Below are 19,611 nucleotides of genomic sequence, written 5' to 3' on the forward strand. Positions count from 1 at the left end.
AAGCTTCTGTACACACACACACACACACACACACACACACACACACTATCCACAATAGCATGAATGAATGCTAACCAGTGCAAATAAGCATGAGGGCAGCAGTGAAGTGCACTGATGGAGGAAGAGGGGAGGGTCTGATAGATGTAGTGACACAAAGGCGTAATCCCTGGGGAGAGGGCTGCAAATGAACCAGCAGCCACACATGGGACTACACAACACACACACACACACACACACACACACACACACACACACACACACACACACACACAGTGCTGCTTTCAATGCTATTAAAAAAACTACAAAAAAAACTATCCTTTTGTGGAAGTGTAATATAATCCCAGTAATAATCAAAATGTTCATGAGCAAGAAATAGCTCAAGAGATATTATTTTTTAATATTGATAATGAGCCATTTTATCTCAATACGATATTATAACAAGATCGATTTGAAAGTGAGTTGCTCTCTATTTGGAAGGAATGCAGTCTGTTCAAGTACATTAGTTTACAAATAAGCATATTTTTAAGATAAATGTCAGAAATGATCCAATACTGTGTGTATATTTCTGAATCTGAAAGAAAGCTGTAACTTCGGCTGTTATGACTCTACATAAAGCATCTGTGCATAACCAGCTGTGCAATCAATAGTGGTACAATTAATTTCAGTTATTACTGAGAATGCCACTGGGGCTTGAGATGCACAGAGTATGTAACCTATTTGTGTAGCCTAATTGGCACAGTAACTATAAATATAACAGTCTGCAGAGCTTGAAATGTTAAGCCACTATGTTAAAGATTTGAAAATGTCTTTCTTTGGCTCCATCCGATGGTAGTGTCATCAATGGAGATGTAGCCGCAGTCAACGATGCATGCTGCTGCATCCCCTCCCCATCAGAATAATTTCAGAGATCCTACCATCAGAGTTCTTTCCACATCATAACTTTATGGAACTTTTTGTTTTGTTTATCTGTAAGTAGCTGCACAGCCTGTAGGGGGCACAAGTAGGGTTCTTATATGTGACAAGTGTGTTTTTGTCTCTTTGTAAAGGTCTGTTGAGAGTTCAGTCAGAAGAGAGAATGTTTGGTAAACAGGGGCCTTCAGATTAAAAGTAATTCCTGAAAGTGATTAATGGATGTGCTTTTTAAGCTCCTATTTTATTTCCCTAATCTAGCAAATTCTGTGAACATATTCAAACACATTAACAACAACTATAGACACAAGTAATTAGATAATAATAATAAAAAGAAAACTTGTATTGTGATTTACTTTCACTCTAGCCTGTTGGAGGAGTCTGTTTTCGATGAATGGTGAAACGATGGACATTGCCTCTTTTGACTCTTCAATCTCAAGAACAAATAGTTCCCAAGTAAAGTTTTACTGGTCTCATTTGTTTAATGCGTGACATGAAACTTAATGGAATTAAAATATTACTACCTTCTATTTTTAATTTGTTAAATGAAAGTGTATTTTGTAGGACTTTGTAGAAAAACAACAACATAATGCAACACAAAACCTTTTAAACCTATTTAAAGTGGTGCACCTCACCCCTATATTTAAAAAGTGAGCCAAAAGTATTACACTTCAGATTAGGCTATATAATGTTCCTTTAAAAAAAACTGTAAACTCTTAACAATTAAAGCACCATCAAACACAGCCAGAGATCTGGAGAGAGACATCACACATTACAAAGAGAGTGTTTAACAAAAAAAGTACATATGTGTTTTGATGTAGGCTACTGCTTGTAATTATTGTTCCTATGGACCGCTTAATTGGATCTGCGTTGCCATGTAAACCAAGTTTACTTCCTGTTAGCTGTTGACAGACATCAGCAAAAAAAAAAACAACATACCAATAAACTTCAATTTGGGACAATGTTTTTTTTTCCCTAGAATCAGACTCATAGTTTGCTTATAATACTGGGGATAAAGTTTTCTTCTAAAACCAAACAAACGATGTGATGGTTCTTTTGTTCACTCTAACGTGTCTTCAGTAGTCTACCTTGTAAGTTGACACCACGTACTTGCAGACGTGCACAGCAGAGTGTGTTTTAGAAGTGACGGCAGCCTCCACCTTGTTACAGTGTTGCCTGCTTACATGTGGCGAACCTAAGGGAGATGAACATCTGGCTGAAAGTGATGTGTGCACGTGTGTGAGAGGAAAACTGCAGCGGACGAGATACAAGGGAACTTTTATGAAAAAGGAAACCTTCTGAAGAATCCTGCTGTTACTGTTAGCGAGTAGTAAGTATATTTTTGCATACTGTGTATGTTTTAATTTGTATTACAGTTAAAAAAGTAATGTTATGATTGTTGCACATTAGATTATACCGATGATGATGGTAAACATGGTTATGAAACTGTATCTCTCTCACTAATTCTTTTTTATTTCAACGTTTCAAACGTTATGTTGATAGTGTTTGAAAGTTGGTCAGCTGCTCTAATTTAACGTTTTTGTTTCAGCCTAATGTCAAATGTATTTATCTGTGGATAACACAGCAGTTTCAGATTTAAATATAAATATATTAATATTAAAAATTATAAAAAAATAAAGTCACATAAAGTTAGTTCTTGTTGTTTTTGCATAATTTAATGTCAAATCTATACATTTTAAAGTTTACTGAATGGTTTCTTTTCTTTCTTTTTTTTGTTTTTTGCAGTTCACTTTTTCTAGAATAATCTGTTTAAGAAAAAAGAAATTGCCATGTATTCAGAAGAGAGCATGTGTTGGAACGTGAGTTTTAAAAATGAGTTATCTCTTAAGCGCTCAGTCTATCAACACAGAAATGAATCCAACATGTTCATGATGTCTGAACATGGTCTCGGTAGTCAGAACTCCCTCAATGAACCGACTGTTCAGAGGAGATCAATGTTTATTTCATTTTCCACACACTAAAACAATCAATGAGAAATATTATTTTTTTGGTGCCAGAATTGTACTTTATTGTGTTTTACTGGAGCTGGAGTACAATAATACTCCACTGCTCAGGGTGCAGCAGGCGACAGACCTTTCCATCCTGTGTTGATATGAGGTTTATTTAGTCTGGAAGCAGCTGAAGGAAAGCCACGGGGTGAGAGCACCACTATAGCTGAAACCTACACCTCAACTTTGCAGTTGTGTCCATTCAATACCTTTTATTCATCCACTAGTTTTACATGGCCTCTTTTACGCTGTTACAATCCTACAAACTGACACCTAAGACTCCAGATCATTGAGTCAAAGCTGATGGAGAAAGCTACAGCTACCAGCAGTGCCGTTGGACATCCACTTGAAGTTATTAATGATGTTTTATGAATAGCTTTTTGGGGTTTTTCAAACAATTGCCACAGAGAGTAGCTACTGAACAGGCTTTGAAGACAACAGCAGAATGCACAAGCCTGCAGGTGATAAAGTAACAACATTTAGTGACAGATTTGCTGCTTTACCAGAGTAAACATGAGCGCCTGTCATGTAAAGAAACAGAATTTTGTTAACTAGTTGTGAAGTTAGTTGTTTACCAGACAACAAGATGAGCTTTCGTTTCATTCTCTGGAGACTGCAGTGTTTGTTGAAGGCGACGTACTACTGAATCATCAATCATTGTGTCATCTTACGTACGAACAGTACATATTTAAGCCAGTGCTTCAGCTCAGATCCATCATTTTAAACACATTTTTCATGTAGCCTGGTTTGTAATTTTAGCGGTTTCCCCCTAACTGCTGGTTTGACTGTGAAGATGTTTGGTTTTATTACGAAGACACAATTAAAGGCTGTGAAATACCACCGAAGCAAATCTTACTTAAAGGTTGTGCAAAGTAAATGAGGTGGAATAGAAAAAGCTTGTGTGTGTTTGCACCAGTGTGTATCTGTGGTGTGTTTAAAGACATGGACCCTCAGCTCTGCAGGAGGATAAAGGCTGCTAGTGTGTGAGAGCTAGGCCAGTAGCTGACCTTTGCCTTCCCTTCCCTACAGAGCCATTCTGTAACAGAGGTGTGAATATTGCACCTGGATGTTTTGTCAGAGACAGACGCTCTCATGCCCTGCTGGTCAACCTGTAAACCAGCCTCAAACTTGGAAGGCAGCCCCCTCTACATTACACCTTGTCTCTGTCCCACGTCTGCTGATAAAGTGTTTACAAAAGACCCTTTTCACTACGTCCAGTCAGAACTCTCTGTCTAGAACATCTTCACATTCATCTCACACAAGCTGAGCCCAGAATTCACTGACATACATTACCGCATGTACGTCTTTGCCCTACTAACATTCTGACAAACTTGAACTTGTAATGATGATCTGCAATAGTGAGCTACAGACACAAAACACAGGTGGTATTCAGATAAATGAGCTATAGAAGCCAGCTGTGATGCTGCCCGTCTGTGTCCCAAACGTCTGCCCTCCAGGTGTGCTTATATTCTACTCAAGATAACGTCTTTGTTAGAGATAAGATTTTTATTAGACATGCTAATAGCTCTGTCGGTTTACCTCTTTGGTACAGAATGGAATATCTCAAGAGCTTTTGGATGGATTGCCATGAAACTTTGTACAGACATTTGTTGCCCTCATGCAATGAATCCTAAGGACTTTGTGGACTTTTCCTGACTTTTTCTCTTGCGCCACCATGAGGTTGACATTTGTGTTTTTGAGTGAAATGTCTCAAATATTTGACGGTTTTCCATGAAATTTTGATACAGAAATTCTTGTTCCCTTCAGAATGAATTGTAATCCATCTGGTGATGTATTCACTTTCCATTTAATGCCGTCAAAATTTCAATTTGTCCAATGCTTTGCTTTATGACCTGCAAAACTGCAAAACTCTCATCAGCCTCAGCTGCACATTGGGATATGCTAATTAGTTCATGTGAGCTTGCTTACAGACACACCTAATGTGGACAAGAACAAACATCAGCATGTTAGCATTGGTACTCATGTTAGCATTTAGCTCAAAGCACATCTGTGCTTAAGTAATCATCACAGTGAAAGAGTTAAAATAAAATAGTTGCCGCAATGGCAACTTTCCATAAAGTCTCGCAGTGTTATAAACCTCTGTGCATCTTCTGTGTTTTGACATCTGAGAGGCCTTAAAATCCACAGATCTGTTACTCAAGCTGGACTTCCCAGATCCTATTGTCTCACCAGTGCCTTAAACAACACTTCCTCATTAACGCAGCTCCTTGTATTGTTTTAACACGGGCTGTTTTCAGTCTGAATGCCAGCTTAGTGCTGTTACTTTACAATAAACCTTTAAAGTCAGTCTGTTGGCACAAACCGAGCCTCTGTCTTTACTGTATATTACGCAGCAGCCCCAGTGTCCCTCTGCATGTGTTGTTGTCTTTATTCCAGCTGATTAGCAGCGAGTATTACTGGCAGTCAGAGCATGTCTCTGCATGGGGCTGAGCTTTATGATGGAGGCTGCTCTGGGAACAGGATAAATGAGCCATATAGCGGCACCAGGAGACTGGCTCAGGGCTGTAGCTGTACATCTTATTAAACCTGCAGTCAGTCTGTTTAATCCCTTTGATTAATGACTGTGTGTGTTGTGTGGCTGTGAGTGAGTACAAGGTATGTGCATGGAGCACAGTGTAAGAAATTGGTTTCAACATGTTGTGCTCATGTACTTGTGTGTTAGACAGCTCTGTGGTTTTCACTGCAAATAACCAACCGCTATTACGTTCAAAAACCATTACGTTTTAATTATTTTTTGCTTTCTTAGAGGATAGCAGTCAAAGCTCCCTCTTGGTTTGCTTATCTTCAGTCTCAACTCAGCAAGGAAACATGTCTGAAACAGAAAGGGGGAATTTGCACTAAATAACTTGGGAAAATACCCAATATGGGCTGAGCTCAGACTGCTGAAGCCTTATATCTCTGCATGACAAAAGGACTCTGCATTTTCCCCCATACCTTACCTTTGAGGAAAGGATCTCTCGACAGTCAGGAAAATTATTACAGCACCTATTAACTTTTGAGTTGGACTTGAAAAGATGGCTCATTGGTTCAGGTTACATGTTTACAGTATCAGAATATATAGAAAATGTCACAACAAGACATTAATTGCAATGCAATTAGGATTTAATTCACTTGCTCCCACTTGTATTAGCTGATACTGTTGCATGTTGTTATTTCTAATATTACGTGCCTTGAAGTTGTAAGGCATAGTCAAACTGGCAGAATGTCCCAGTCATGGCAGTAATTTGAACCTTAGTCTTTCTAAGTTCACCAGAGAGACTCAAGAAGCTCAGTTAAATGATCAGTCTTGTTGGTGGAAGAGTACAGCTCAGTCAAGTTCACTTCTTGATGCAGGAGCTAAATCTGAAACCAAACCCTCTGAATTGTGACCGAAACGTAGATAAATTAAACTGTATTTAGGATCTGTAATTTGATCCACCAGGGTCCGTCAAAGACCGATCGGAGCTGAAGCATGGACAGTGAAGTGGAAGCGATGAACATCAGCCTTGACAGTCCTCTGAGCCCGAGGCACCTGACCGGGTTGGGGATGAACTGTCTTCTAGGCCAAAAGTTCCGACACTCTGGGCCCGGCCTCGCCAGCCCTCAGGATTTCAACCAGTGGCTGCCTTATCGCCACGACGCCAGCCTGCTGCCCATGAAAGAAGACCTGGCCTTCTGGCTCAACACCCTCATGGGTGAGACATTTTTTCCTGCATTGATCTTCATACCAAACTCATGTTAACTACACTATCTGGACAGTAGCTGCAGTGGAAAGCTTCCCAATTCAAGAATTGAATTTCTTCCAGCAGATGTCTACAGATGAAGAACTCTTGACAGGCTTTTATTTTCAGGAGGTGAAAAAGACTCAGTCACATTAAACACAGAGGCACATTAACCTATACTTATTATCCCAAATCCTTGAAATACCTCTTCATGAGGGGAACTGTGGCTGTGACTCCAGGGTAAGGGATGTTTCTTACCACTTTACTGCATTGTTGGGGAAAACATAAAGGGTCCGCACATGCCACAACCTGTTGGAAGGTGTCTGGAAGGTGACACGACTCCAACAGGAAGAGTTTCTGACTGATGCAGCAACAAAGTCAAAATTGCTCGCGGACCAAAGAGTTGCATAGGTTCATCAGTAAAGTGCTTTGCTTTTCGGAGACAAAACATTCCTGTGGCTATATTATTAATCCTTCAATCAGAGAAAGATTTAAACAGTTTACAATATTGTCTTCCTCTTGATATCAAGGTTTTCTATGCAACAGGATCATATTGTAACCGTTATGTGATAACTGCAATAGATTATATAATGTGTAATAGGAGAGGAACATATTTCTACAAAATGCCAGTTCGCCAGCTCATCAACCAAAGTGCTAATCTTACGAGATGGCTAAATACGGAAGTAATAATAGCAATCATTATTTTTACATGTTGTTGTTTCACCTTTACTTAATGAATCAGGAAGACACCTTGCAGCATAATCAGCACCTCCTCTGCATTTTAACCTCATTTTTTCTTCTTTTCTTATCAGCATTTTTCTGATCTGTCCTCACCTTTAGAAGACGCTGCATGCTTACTGAAAACTGTAGTGGACAGTTGTGGCTCTTGCTGCAGGAAATACATTAACCTTCTGATGCATTTGTTGCAGGTGTTGTTTAAATTGTCTGTTCTTTCCATTTGAGGCACAGTTTAAGCTGAATTAGTTGTATCAGAGGTGCTACATGTATGCATTTTAATATATAGTCTGGGTTGAACATTGTTTGAACTACCTCTTTGTAAAGATCTATGTATTTTTCTGTGAAAATTGGCAAAAAGCAAAATGATGACCTTTGAGTTGTAACTGTTACTGTTACAGCACACAACTCCATGTTTGTGTGTGTATCCTCAGGTGTGGACCTCACAGCAGACAGTCTGATGGAAAGCTTGGACAACGGCGTTGTACTCTGTCAGCTCGCACAGCTGCTCCAGGACAAGATGATTCACATCAACAACAGCAAGGTGCTGCAACAACACAACACAACTCAACACACACACACACACACACACACACACACACACACACACCACTGCCCACAAAAAACATATTAATCAACTTTTCGTGTTACTGCAGTAAACATGCGTCTACTGCATACTCACTTCCTTTGTGTGTGTTCAGTCTTTAATAAGGAGAGTGATCCACTGGCGAGCTGATGCATCTTCTGGATCATTCTTCGCCCGAGACAACACCGCCAACTTCCTCTACTGGTGTCGAAAGATTGGCGTTGATGAGGCTTACCTTTTTGAGTCAGAGGATCTGGGTGAGTTAAGACCGGAGATTGAGCCTTACATTACGGAGTTAAAGAGCTTTGAAGTGAATCATGTCATGCAGCACTCATGATACCAATTAGTCTAAAATCTTTAGACTTTGAGTTTCTCCTCACTGCAGTAGGAATAATGTAATAAGTCACAAAGGATGTTCCTTGGCATGTATGCCTTTTAGTCGGTTTATTTGTTCAGTGAGAACACTGTGTCCTTTTTATCCTATACTCGATCTCTCCAGTGCTTTTGTGTTTAGTGACACATCTTGTCTTCTCTTTTTTCCACCTCCACCCTCTGTTTGAATAGATGTGATAGACTTGTGATATTACATTCATTTTCATTTGCTTGAACCAAACATTATTACATTATTTCTTTTCAGTTGTTTACTTTCTGATTCATCGATGTTATTGGTGATTTACGATAACTTTACTTTTTAAACTGACAAAAACTCAACTCACACTGCTCACAAACTCATTAAATATACCAGTCAGAAGCAAAAAGGAATACGGGAAATTAAGATTACAAGTTGAATGTGACAGAGTCAATGTCAGACCTCCTGTTTCATTTCTCTCTCACACCCTCTGTATGACGCTCCCGAGGAGGTAATGTTCACATGCTAACGTGGTTCTTTATTATCAAACGTACTCCTCTTTATATCCGTCTTATACTTGGGCAGGTCTACGCAGGGTGGCAGATGCGTGAGAATGATAGTGTGGAGGTTAATCTCCACCGACAATAAGTCACCTCCCCCTGCAGGCAGACTAACCTACTTCACTTGGCTAATTGAGTGACGGGGAGAGTAAACTTGCTGTACTTTGACAGGCTTCACTTTTCTGCCTCAGTGACACATGAGGACACAGATGATTACTCTTTTTCTTTTCCCTCTTCTCCTTTTTCTTGCTGCAGCCATGATGATGGTAATGGTGGATGTCAAATACAGGTGAATGAAAATATAATACCTATAAAGTGATCGTGACATAGTGACATCATTATGTTAGTATTTTGCTTTTTGTTGTTTTTTGTCATCAATGTTGTGGAGAGTGTGAAGAGTGTGCCCCACATGTTGTAAATACTTTAATGCATGCTCAACCAAATCATTTTAACAAATGAACCAGCCTGGCCTTTGTCTGGAGTGCACAGAGCCCCTTGTTGATTGATATACAGCAGATTGGAGGCAGGAGAGGCTGACTTGTTTATGAAGCTTTCATGCCCTCATGCCCTCAGCTGCACATCCACAGAAATTCCTGCTCGGCTTCAAAGATTGAGATGCACAATAGAGACAGGGCGCCACCTGAAATGTGTCCTCTCTGTTCGGACTGCAGCTCCTGTTATCTTTTGACACTGACGAGCGTTTATCACCGGAAACATCTTTCCTTTCAGATGAGTGACTATTTTATGTTTCTACCCCTCCACTCCTTCTCTGTACTTCCTGCGGTGAGAAGTCCTCCACAAACAACCTCGAGAGGTGTGCCTGTGCCTGATGGAGCTTGGAAGGATTGCAGCCAGGTAACTGCCCTACACGTGGTACAGCTCCCGAAAAGTAAATCACAACTGAATCGTATGAAAACTATCTAGGTTTAAATTTTCCCCATACAATTATCGTGACATCAAAGGAAGTGTCCTAAAATGTTATCCTACTCTTAGTCTCTCTTTTTTAACTGGCCATCAATTACTTATCAATTACTTTTAGCAAACAATTGTTGTTTATCTATTACTTATTAAATTATTTAAATTACCTATTTGAAATATTGAATCATACTTTTAATTGTCACTTAGTTTTCACTTACTCTTGCAACTTGTGGTGCTCAGTTACAGATGACTACATTTAAATATATTTCAAAATCAAATAGTAGGTCTGTTTTTATTTTTTCGAATGAGTTGAGCCACTCCGCTTTCAGTCTCTCCATGTGCCCCCTTGTGACTGCGGAAGTATCCCCCAGTTGTTCAAGAGTCCTTGTGATTTAGTGTTGATCTTGTGATTGCTAATATATTTGTTAAACCTCTCTCTTATAGGTACGGAGTAGAGCCTCCGGGGCTGGTGAAGTTGGAGAGAGAGATCGAGAGGGAGGAGGCGGGGTGCTTGTCTCCTTCATCCCCTCTGCCCCTCTCCTTTTTTCCTGCCATATCATTGTATTCACCATCACAATCATCCCTACCCACAGCCCCCTCTCCTCCTCCCTCCCCACCTGCGCCTCTCACTCCAAGCAAAACCTGTCTGTCTGAACCCCTCGCTGCCTCCCTTGCCTCTGATCTTCCATCAGCCACAACAAGCCCAGTACCTACATGTTTATCCCCTCCCCAGTCCTCCCTCTCAGCCTCTAACCCTTGCACCACCACAGCCTCAACACAAACACCTTTGTTCTCTTCATCCTGCACCACTAACACATCAGCTTCAGCACCCTCGCCAGGCCAAACCCTGGTATCCACTCCCAAAGTCTCCTCTGCCACAATAAACAACCACACTCCCACTGCTACACCTCCCATCACCTCCCCACCTGCAGCAGCTCGTTCCTCCGGCAGATCCACAAGCCGGAGGAGAACAGGCACCAGCAACATTTTGGATGACATTGTACGTATTTTTATTTCCAGTAAAAGTCATCTTGTTTGAGCTTACAGATGTGACAGGTGAATATGATTTGCCCTCTCTCTGCCTAACCTGTTCCAGGTGAGAAACATTATTGAAAATCCCCCCTGCAGCTGTCATACCAGGTTCCTTGTTGAGAAGCAACCTAAAGGCTGCTATCGTGTTGGGGAGAAAGTTCTGTACATACGGGTAAGTCTGTTCACCCTAACCCTGGGTTTCTGTATTTTGAGAGACACAGCATGCCAGATTAGAAATTGTATTGTTAATGAATCTGCAGAGTCACAAATGTATTGATTCTGGGTGTATCTGCAAATTAAAGCATTTCATTTATTTGTTTAATTCATAGCAACTAAAGCGTGATTAAACTAGTTATGTTTAGCAGGTTGAAGTTAGGGAAATATGGTGGTATGGGGTGAATATTTAAAAAGTCCAGATTTGAAGCACAAGACCGGATGAGGTAACTTTATTATTATTCATCCGAAACTATAATCCTTTTCTTTCCTCACCATAACCAAAAATCCTTCTGTTTCCCGAACCTAACCACACACAGGACGCCACCTAAGGAAATATCGCCAGTGAACATAATCAATTCTGCAACCAGGATTCACATCAAAACACAACAGTCAAAACAAATTAGCAGCATATAAAATACATTTAGTAGAAGACAAAGCTTGTTCACGCCCACTTCCTCCACCAGATCGACGGTAATACTACCAATATGTTGTTTTATATTGTATCATGGTAGTGATACGAATAAGTTAAAGCTACAGTTATGTAAAATTAGATTACACATTACAGTAATATGAAATCTGATGCGTCATGGATGATACATCACATAATGAGATGTGAGGTGCTAATGCCCTCGAGTTAATCAACAGCTGAGTCAGCAACAAGTGCAGTGTGTCAGAGCGACTGATCTGCATTCACTTGGGATGGAGAAGTCGGTGCTTTTCAGCCTCCCTGAGTCGTGCACCACCCGTGTGCGTCAGTACAAAGGCTCGAGGAATGGCCTTCGGGGAGGCAGGGTTGCTTGGCAACCAATGGTCAGGATAAGACTGGGCTGACAATGATTTTATTCAGTATGTAGACCTTCGGCAAAGAGTTCAAACCTGAAGGAAAAACAAACACGTCTCTTTCAGGATGATTTGGCGGAGATATGACCGTGGTGTGCAGTGCAAATGGCAGCTCACTCGGGAGTCCAAGTCCACCGAGGTGTGGGTTTTTTTTTTTTTTTATATAAGAGGAAGGTTTTACTTCACTGTCTGTACACAACCATCCAGCCATACAAAGAGACATTATGACAGCTTCAGTGTATATTTAATGCACACTTTATAGAGCGTGCTGTCTAAGTAAGGCATCCACAAGTCCATTAAAAAGCACATGCTGTCCATTTAAAAATCTTCTGCGTCAAATACAGTTACAATGAGGTGTATCACAGCTCTGGAGGCTAATTGGTTCAGTTTAAATGTATTTATTGGTGTGTTAACTATATTGACCTAACGCTCCCTGAACTGGTAATCAATACTGTCACCGTTAGTTTGCTTTTAACAGAGTTACAGCTACATTTCTGACTGGCTGACGGACATTTTTACTGTCTATTTAGAAAATAATGCCTCCCTTCAAGTCACAGAACACCTGTTTCTCCCGAGCCGACCTGTCAATAACACGGGCGCACGTCAAAAGAAACAACATCAAAGAAAGGCGATAAAGATGTGACAACCATAGCGTGTTATTAGTTGGTCAATGGTCAATTCCAGCAAACTGCGTTTTTTGTATTTCATATTTGAATACCTCAAGGATTTCTTTTTCAAACCTGTCTCGACTGGTGACCTTTTGTGCTCACCCTATCTTCCCAGCCTTGCAGATACAATGTCTGACCATAAATCTGTGTCCATCTGTCACTTTCAAGCTTTAATTACTAGTTTGTGGACACTACTTGCACTGCTCCCTTCCTTTTTTTCTCAAACACACCTCAGCTGTGTGAATAGAGCGCTGCAGCCCATCGACCCTGACTCCATCCATTACCTTGAGCTGCCTCCGTGTGTGCAGGGAAACATGCCATAAACCTCAATTACCATATTCCACGATAACCCCCGATGCAGCTCCTAGGAGAGCGTGCCATTCACTGTGTACAGATCTGTTTAAAGAGCAGATACTATTGATTACCGAGACAAAGTCATTAGTGAGGGGTTTAATCAGACAGCTTGTTAATGAGCGGCTGAGCATGACCGCCCCTCCTCACGTGTAAACTTTCTACCCCACCTCTTTCCCCCTGTCTCTATTCCCTCTGGAGTCTATTCAATCACGCTGGCCCTGAAGTGCTGCACCATTCTTTGGTGTTAAAAAAGAGGAAGGCTTTTCTTTCTTCTCTGCGCCCAATTAGGCTCTCCTTCGGCTTTGTAGCAGCCACACTGTCTGACTACGTCAATGGAAGGAAAAAACATTCAAACATCTCACAATATCATGCCGCACAAATTATTTGTTTACCAAGCTATCTGCATAAGAGATAAACCTAAACAGTTGAATTAAAACATCTTGTTTTCACGTCTGGAAGCAGAATCGGGACAGAAATGAGAATGATGACATTTATTTTCTAGCCTTCAGCTTAGCATTTTGGTAGGTAAAGCCTTCACCATCCTCCTTTCTCAAGTGTCCTTGAGCAAGACATTGACTCCGTAGAAGCTCCAGTTCTGTAGGTGACCCTGACCTTGATCTCATTAGATTTGCAGATATTTTGTCATTAGATATAACATTCACCCAAATTATGAATCATTCTTATCATGAGGGGAACATGAATGTCTGTACAACATTTCATGACATTTCACTCAAAACCACAAATGTGTAGCTCATGGTGGCGCTAAAGGAAAAGTCAAAGGATCGCCAAAGTCAAAGGCTTCCATTTTATGAAAAACTTGGAACAGGTCTTTACAACCTGCACAACCTACAACACCCTCTATTCTTAGCTTTAACAAGAAAGGAAAGGTCAGATATATTTAACATTTTATCATTGTAACTTTAAAAAATGGTTTGTCGACGGTGCTTGTCAATGTGCTGTCCAAGGCGCTCTCAAACATAAATGCAGACAAAATACAGAGAGAAATATAAAATTACATAAGAGATAAGACACACATGTGCCTGCATCAGTTTATATACTTTAATGCTGCTTAGTTTGTCTCTTTATATATTGTGCATTTTTTTTTTAAAAGGACTCACCATACTTAAAAACAGCATCAAAAGCGGTAGATGTGGCTAAAACCTGCCCCCTACTGGCGGAAGTATAAATGACGCCTCCTCCCTGAGAACACTCATGCATGTTTCAGCAGAAGAGGAGAGAGAGAATCAATGGAGCTGCCAGGGAGGACACAGGGGAATCCAGACGTTAGTTTTATGGGCTGCAGACGTTGCACACTTTAGACCTGGAGGGGGGGGGGGGGGTTGTAGAGACCGAAATAAAGAAGTCTGTCTGACAAAGAGGGCTTGTGTTGAATATTACACCACAGAAAGGGGCTGACTGTTTTTTATTACATGATCAGTTTGGTAGTTTGGTTGGCAGCAAATTTCCCTGCTTTATAATAGTTCTGATGTATAATAAACAATTTAATTTATATAGAATTATACAAATCCTGTATCAAAAGACACACACACACCCAGCACATACAAATTCAGACACCAACATGCAACTGAAACATAGGATTATTAGAAAGAATCATATGAGTAATAAAAAAACAACATAACCCATTTGTTAAGCTGTTTTAATAATAAATCATAAGTCATTTATTTAATTTTACTTATTTTAAACATTACGGATATAACAGTATATAGTAAATACTTATACACAACATTTATTTGGAACTTTAATTAATGCTGGATTCATTCATATTTTATTTCTTGAAAATAAACTTTGGCTGTTTAGTGATTTTTGGAGAATGAAGCCCAGTCAGAATTACATTAGCTCTACGTCTGACAGGAAAGTGGTTTATTCGTGATGTCAGACTTGACCCCTGTCAACCTCAACATTTTAATCTGCAGGATGACAGCTGAGACGGACCACGTCTGGGGTTTCCTCTATAGCTGCTTGTGTCGCGTGTGTCCGTGCTTGTACCATTGATTTGTTCATGCCATGCACGTGACACGCACCTCCCCACATAAGAAGAGTAGATCTGCTTGTATTATCACACCCTTAATGGCTCCATAATGAAGGGTTTATTGGCGATAAGGCAAGAAGGGGGTGGGTTGGTGCTGACAGGGCAACGGATGGCTTTGCAAGGCCTCCTGGGAATGTTAACGTCTACTGGGAGTTGAGGGTCTGCGCCGAACTCATCTCAATTTCTCCTTTCATTTTTTTTTTCTTTCTAGGCTTTATATTGTGGCTGTAGTTGCCATGGCAGCGGTTGGTTTTCCAGCTGTAAAGGATGGCTGTCTTTGAAGGATGTGTTGATTGAGATGAAACTGACCTCCCTGCAGCTACTGTTTACAGATAGATTGTGACACAGTAGTCATTTTTATAGTTTAAAAACTGTGCTTATTAGGTGGTTTGTGTTGGAGTTCTGTGTGGGTGTGCCTGCATGCGTGTGCACGCATGTTCATATGTGGATTAGTCCCCCGTGTGTGCTCAGCTGGTACCATGAGGTGTTGTTTCATTTGATTTAATGAGATTTTGACAAAGCTCTTCGAAGCGAGAGATCATTTGCCTTTCAGAGCCTGAGCTACACAAGCTTGTAAATATTCAATTGGTGTGTGTCTGCTGTGGAGAGAGAGAAGGGCGGGGGGGGGGGGGGGGGGGGGGGGGGGGGGGGGGGCGGGGAGGGGGGGGGGGAGGGGGGTGTAAGGGACTGTTTTTCATATATTTGAGAATTCTATTCATAAACACATCCTGGGAGGAAATATAATAAAAAAAATTCCCAGCATTCCCTCCTTGAATGTGCTCTCTCTTGTCACCTTTGCAGATGCTGAACGAGCGTCATGTGATGGTACGTGTAGGCGGCGGCTGGGAGACCTTCATAAGTTACCTGCAGAAACATGATCCCTGCAGAGGAAGAGGTCCGGTCAGCAGATCTGAGGTCAGGGTCTGCAGGGACAAAGCGAAGCCACTCAGTTTGAGCATCTCACCTGACAGCTACATGGTGGTCGGTGCCCATTACCGTGGCAAGAAGTAGACTCTCAGACTGCTCGCTTGTGCTTCTGCCTCTGAACATTTCAGTTAATCTGACCCAACGGTACTAGGTCAAGGATTTAACATATGTTTTTACCTCAAGTTGAAAAGGAAATCCCACTTTTTCTATTCAAAAGTTGTAGATGACATGGTTCTTCACTGATTGTTATCTGTATGAGTTATCCAAATTACTGTAACAACTTGGCAGCGTAGCTAAATGATTTTACTGCATACATGCGGAAATTGATCAGTTAGCTGACGATAAATAATTCTTTAATTAATGCTCTTTTTGGGGGGCACATGTGATAAAACAAAACACTACATTTCTTTGAGTTTTGCTATGATGTTGAATAAAACAAGCAAACTGAACACTTCACTTTTGGGCTGTTAGACATAACAGGAATTTTTCACTATTTTCTGACTATTTACAGACTACTTATGTAATAGAGAAAATAATCCGAACATTTTTCAAGTATAAAAATAATTGTTGTTATGTACTGTATATGATAACGTTCATGCAATCATATTCTCCAAAGGACGGTTTTGTGTAGAACTGTATGCAACAATGTTACATTATGCATTTGTACTGATGTAGTTTAGTTCGTTAACATAGAGTTATGTGTTATGTATCGTGGTCCGGTAGTTTCAATTTGTGCGTTTGAGCTTTTGTATTTTGTTCCAGCAGAAGTTTGAATACTACTCTTAGTGATTTTAATGTATGAAAATTAGACCTGAGTTGGTTTCTGTTAGAAAACAATAAACTTCTTTTCAACATATCGCACATCCTAAATCACAGCTTATAACATTTTGTTTTAACAGTATGTATCTTAATTTGTCATTTGTTTAATATTATGTAACACAAGATGGATCCAACAAACACTAATAAACACTGTATATTTCTTATTTCTCATTTAGTTTTACATTGCCTGTAGCAAATATTGTATCCCCTCAGCCTTTCAGAGGCAAAGACACAAAACATCTAGTCCTCCCTCTAGATGGCACCATGTCCTCAGCGACAAAAGGCCAAGCTTTGGGTTCTGTCTGCTGTTATGATCCTGTTGCCTCTCCAGGACATGCATTTCTTAGTTGGACTGGAAATATGCTTTCAGTTCCATAAACTACCTCATGCCCACAGATAGTACAAAACACATTGCTGCCTCATCAGCAAGATTTGGAGTCACATCTCGTCAAGATAAATGTGCTCTAAAAAAAGGAACATTAATGGGAAAGATTCACAGACAAGTGTGTAAATAAGGAGAGCAAAACTGCAAAATCCAAACACAGAAAGGCACAACACTTTAGTAATTACATGTTTTATTTCAGTAAAATAAATCAATTAAAAATGGACACAAGTTTTAATATATTGAAAGAAACTAACTGTAATGAGATCATGCAAGACTGTAATGTCTCTTTAGTCCCCACATAACATCTGCAGTGGATTGAACCAGTATAAATGACTTGTAGAAAATAATAGCTGTGCTACTGAAACAAGTGCCACGCTAAACGGTGGCGTTTTCACAGAGCATCTGTCATTGCACAGAGTATATCTCTAAGTTCCTCATGAAACACAGGAAGTTGCCACTTGAGAGGGATTTTACAACAATTTCAAATACATAGTTATCCTGTGTTGACCCCATTTGTTCTCTGAAGCACATCATTCTTAATGTTTTGTCAATCTTGCTACTGTGTGCTACTGTTCTTCTGTGTTAAAACGCAATCCAATCAAAGACAAAATCTTTGTTTTAAAATACGGACATTGTTATTTTGTTGGTCTTACTTTTAAAAGGTACTATTTGAGATATGGGGCGTAAACATGTGCTTTCAAATTTTTGCTTGCAATACTTTTTGACAAAGTCCTGCACATGTGCAGTGGTGGCACATCAGTACGGGAAAAGTCAGATTTCCAACTATAATACACAAACAAACTTTGTGTGCAATTGTGCTTCAGTCCTAACAACACATTATACTTGGACCATGTACTTATACATTACAGTTCACTACTTACAGTAATTACTTATATTACTGCACAGTAGTTTGGGTGTGAACTTAAAACTTTATAAAACCAAAACACCAAACAGCATTGCATTCTGTGAGGACGTCAGGGAATTTACTGACTCAGTTGTTAGTGTAATGACCATAGATATAAATATTTTCATATTTATGGTATGTCCTTCTTGTTTCTGGCATAAATATTTTCACAATAAGAGCCTAGACCGACTGACCCTCCACAACATGGTATAAACCCAAACTGTTTGTAAAAGACACAACTGGGTGCTTATTACATGCGCTGATCATCCTTTGCTCCCGTATGTGACCTCGCAAACATATAATGTATAACTCCACCTGATCAGGCTTCAGGTTCACAGACTTTTATGAGACCCAGCAAAGTGCAAAGATTCAACAAGACACTGAAGATACAGTTTTCAATCATGCCTCAGTCAATTTCCTCGACTTCTGAAAAGTGGTAGCCTCATGAGGAGGTAAACGGTGATGGTGAAAGGACTGAACATCACACACAGTGTCGTCAACACACATTATAACACCTTTTTTTTTTTCTAAGAAAGTTAATTGACATAGCTGATAGTATATCTCATGACTCATCTCCAGCAATTTATAAAAAACGTCATCACACATGGCTGTAATATTCTTGTTTTATGAAGTGAGCTTGAACATTTCAAAATAAATGATTTCTAATGACTATGGGGGGGGGGGGGGGGGGGGGGGGGGGGATACAGTAAGAGAAAACTGGCTGCTGTGAGTTATCACCCACAAGTGTCACAGAGAGAATCGTTTATACCTTTTCCACTGAATAAACTGTAGTCCTTTCACATGGCTCCATCCCAAACTACATACTATTAAGTGTACAATATGGTAAGTTTGTACACAAAAACTGGCACATTTGACTGATTTGTACTAATGACACACAATTCAAAGTGTGCACCACATACACTACAACTCAACTGTTAATTTGAAATGGCATTTCCAATTTTAAATAAAAATGACTTTATTTTCACTTAGTATTTTGATTTGTTTAAATGTTGTCCATCAACACAACACTTAAAGACATTATTAGTATTAGTATGGATACTTGTGATTTTAAGTATACTTAATTTTGTCATTTTCAATGTGTGCACCTCAATTAAAACACAAAATTAGTATACAGTGTACATTTGGAATAGTTTTTAACATAGGCTGAAGTGCATCACTGCAGTCTTTTCTAAATTACTATTTGTGCTTTTTTTTGCCACCAGATTTTGAGGTATTTCTAATCCAACCATTAATTCAGAAGAGTATGCATACTACATAGTATAAATTGTACCATAATGTAAGTTAGTACACAATGAATATGTATTTTACTGTTCAAGAAATGTATTGAACACATCATTAAAACTGGGAATTTGGAATGCCTCCATCAATCTTAAAGTTAAAATCAAACATGTTTTACGTATTTATTACATCCATGTGTTCCTCCATTTCCAGTGCGCATTGTGGGAACAATAATGTTCATCTATGATTCTCCATATTCTGCTTGTCTCATTGTCTCAGTCGTTACTGAGTCAGATTTTAGTCAAGACATGATGACACTTTGGCCCTCCACCAATATGTGATGTTACTATGTTACTGTACTTTGTGCAGATAATGATTTGGAACGCAGC

At 39.8% G+C, this 19,611-nt stretch overlaps 1 protein-coding gene across 1 annotated transcript; it reads left to right on the forward strand.

The window, feature by feature from the left end:
* Window positions 1–6,390: 6,390 nt before the first annotated feature.
* On the forward strand, window positions 6,391–15,959 carry gas2b (growth arrest-specific 2b; the record flags this gene model as incomplete). The annotated part of the gene is made up of 7 exons (XM_079157609.1): window positions 6,391–6,613; window positions 7,810–7,919; window positions 8,077–8,218; window positions 9,662–9,725; window positions 10,233–10,788; window positions 10,885–10,992; window positions 15,750–15,959. The coding sequence occupies 7 exons, from the start codon at window positions 6,391–6,393 to the stop codon at window positions 15,957–15,959; spliced, it is 1,413 nt and encodes a 470-aa protein (XP_079013735.1).
* Window positions 15,960–19,611: the final 3,652 nt, after the last annotated feature.

The sequence above is a fragment of the Pholis gunnellus genome, assembly GCF_910591455.1.
Source record: "Pholis gunnellus genome assembly, chromosome: 1".
NCBI classification, from domain to species: Eukaryota; Metazoa; Chordata; class Actinopteri; order Perciformes; family Pholidae; genus Pholis; species Pholis gunnellus.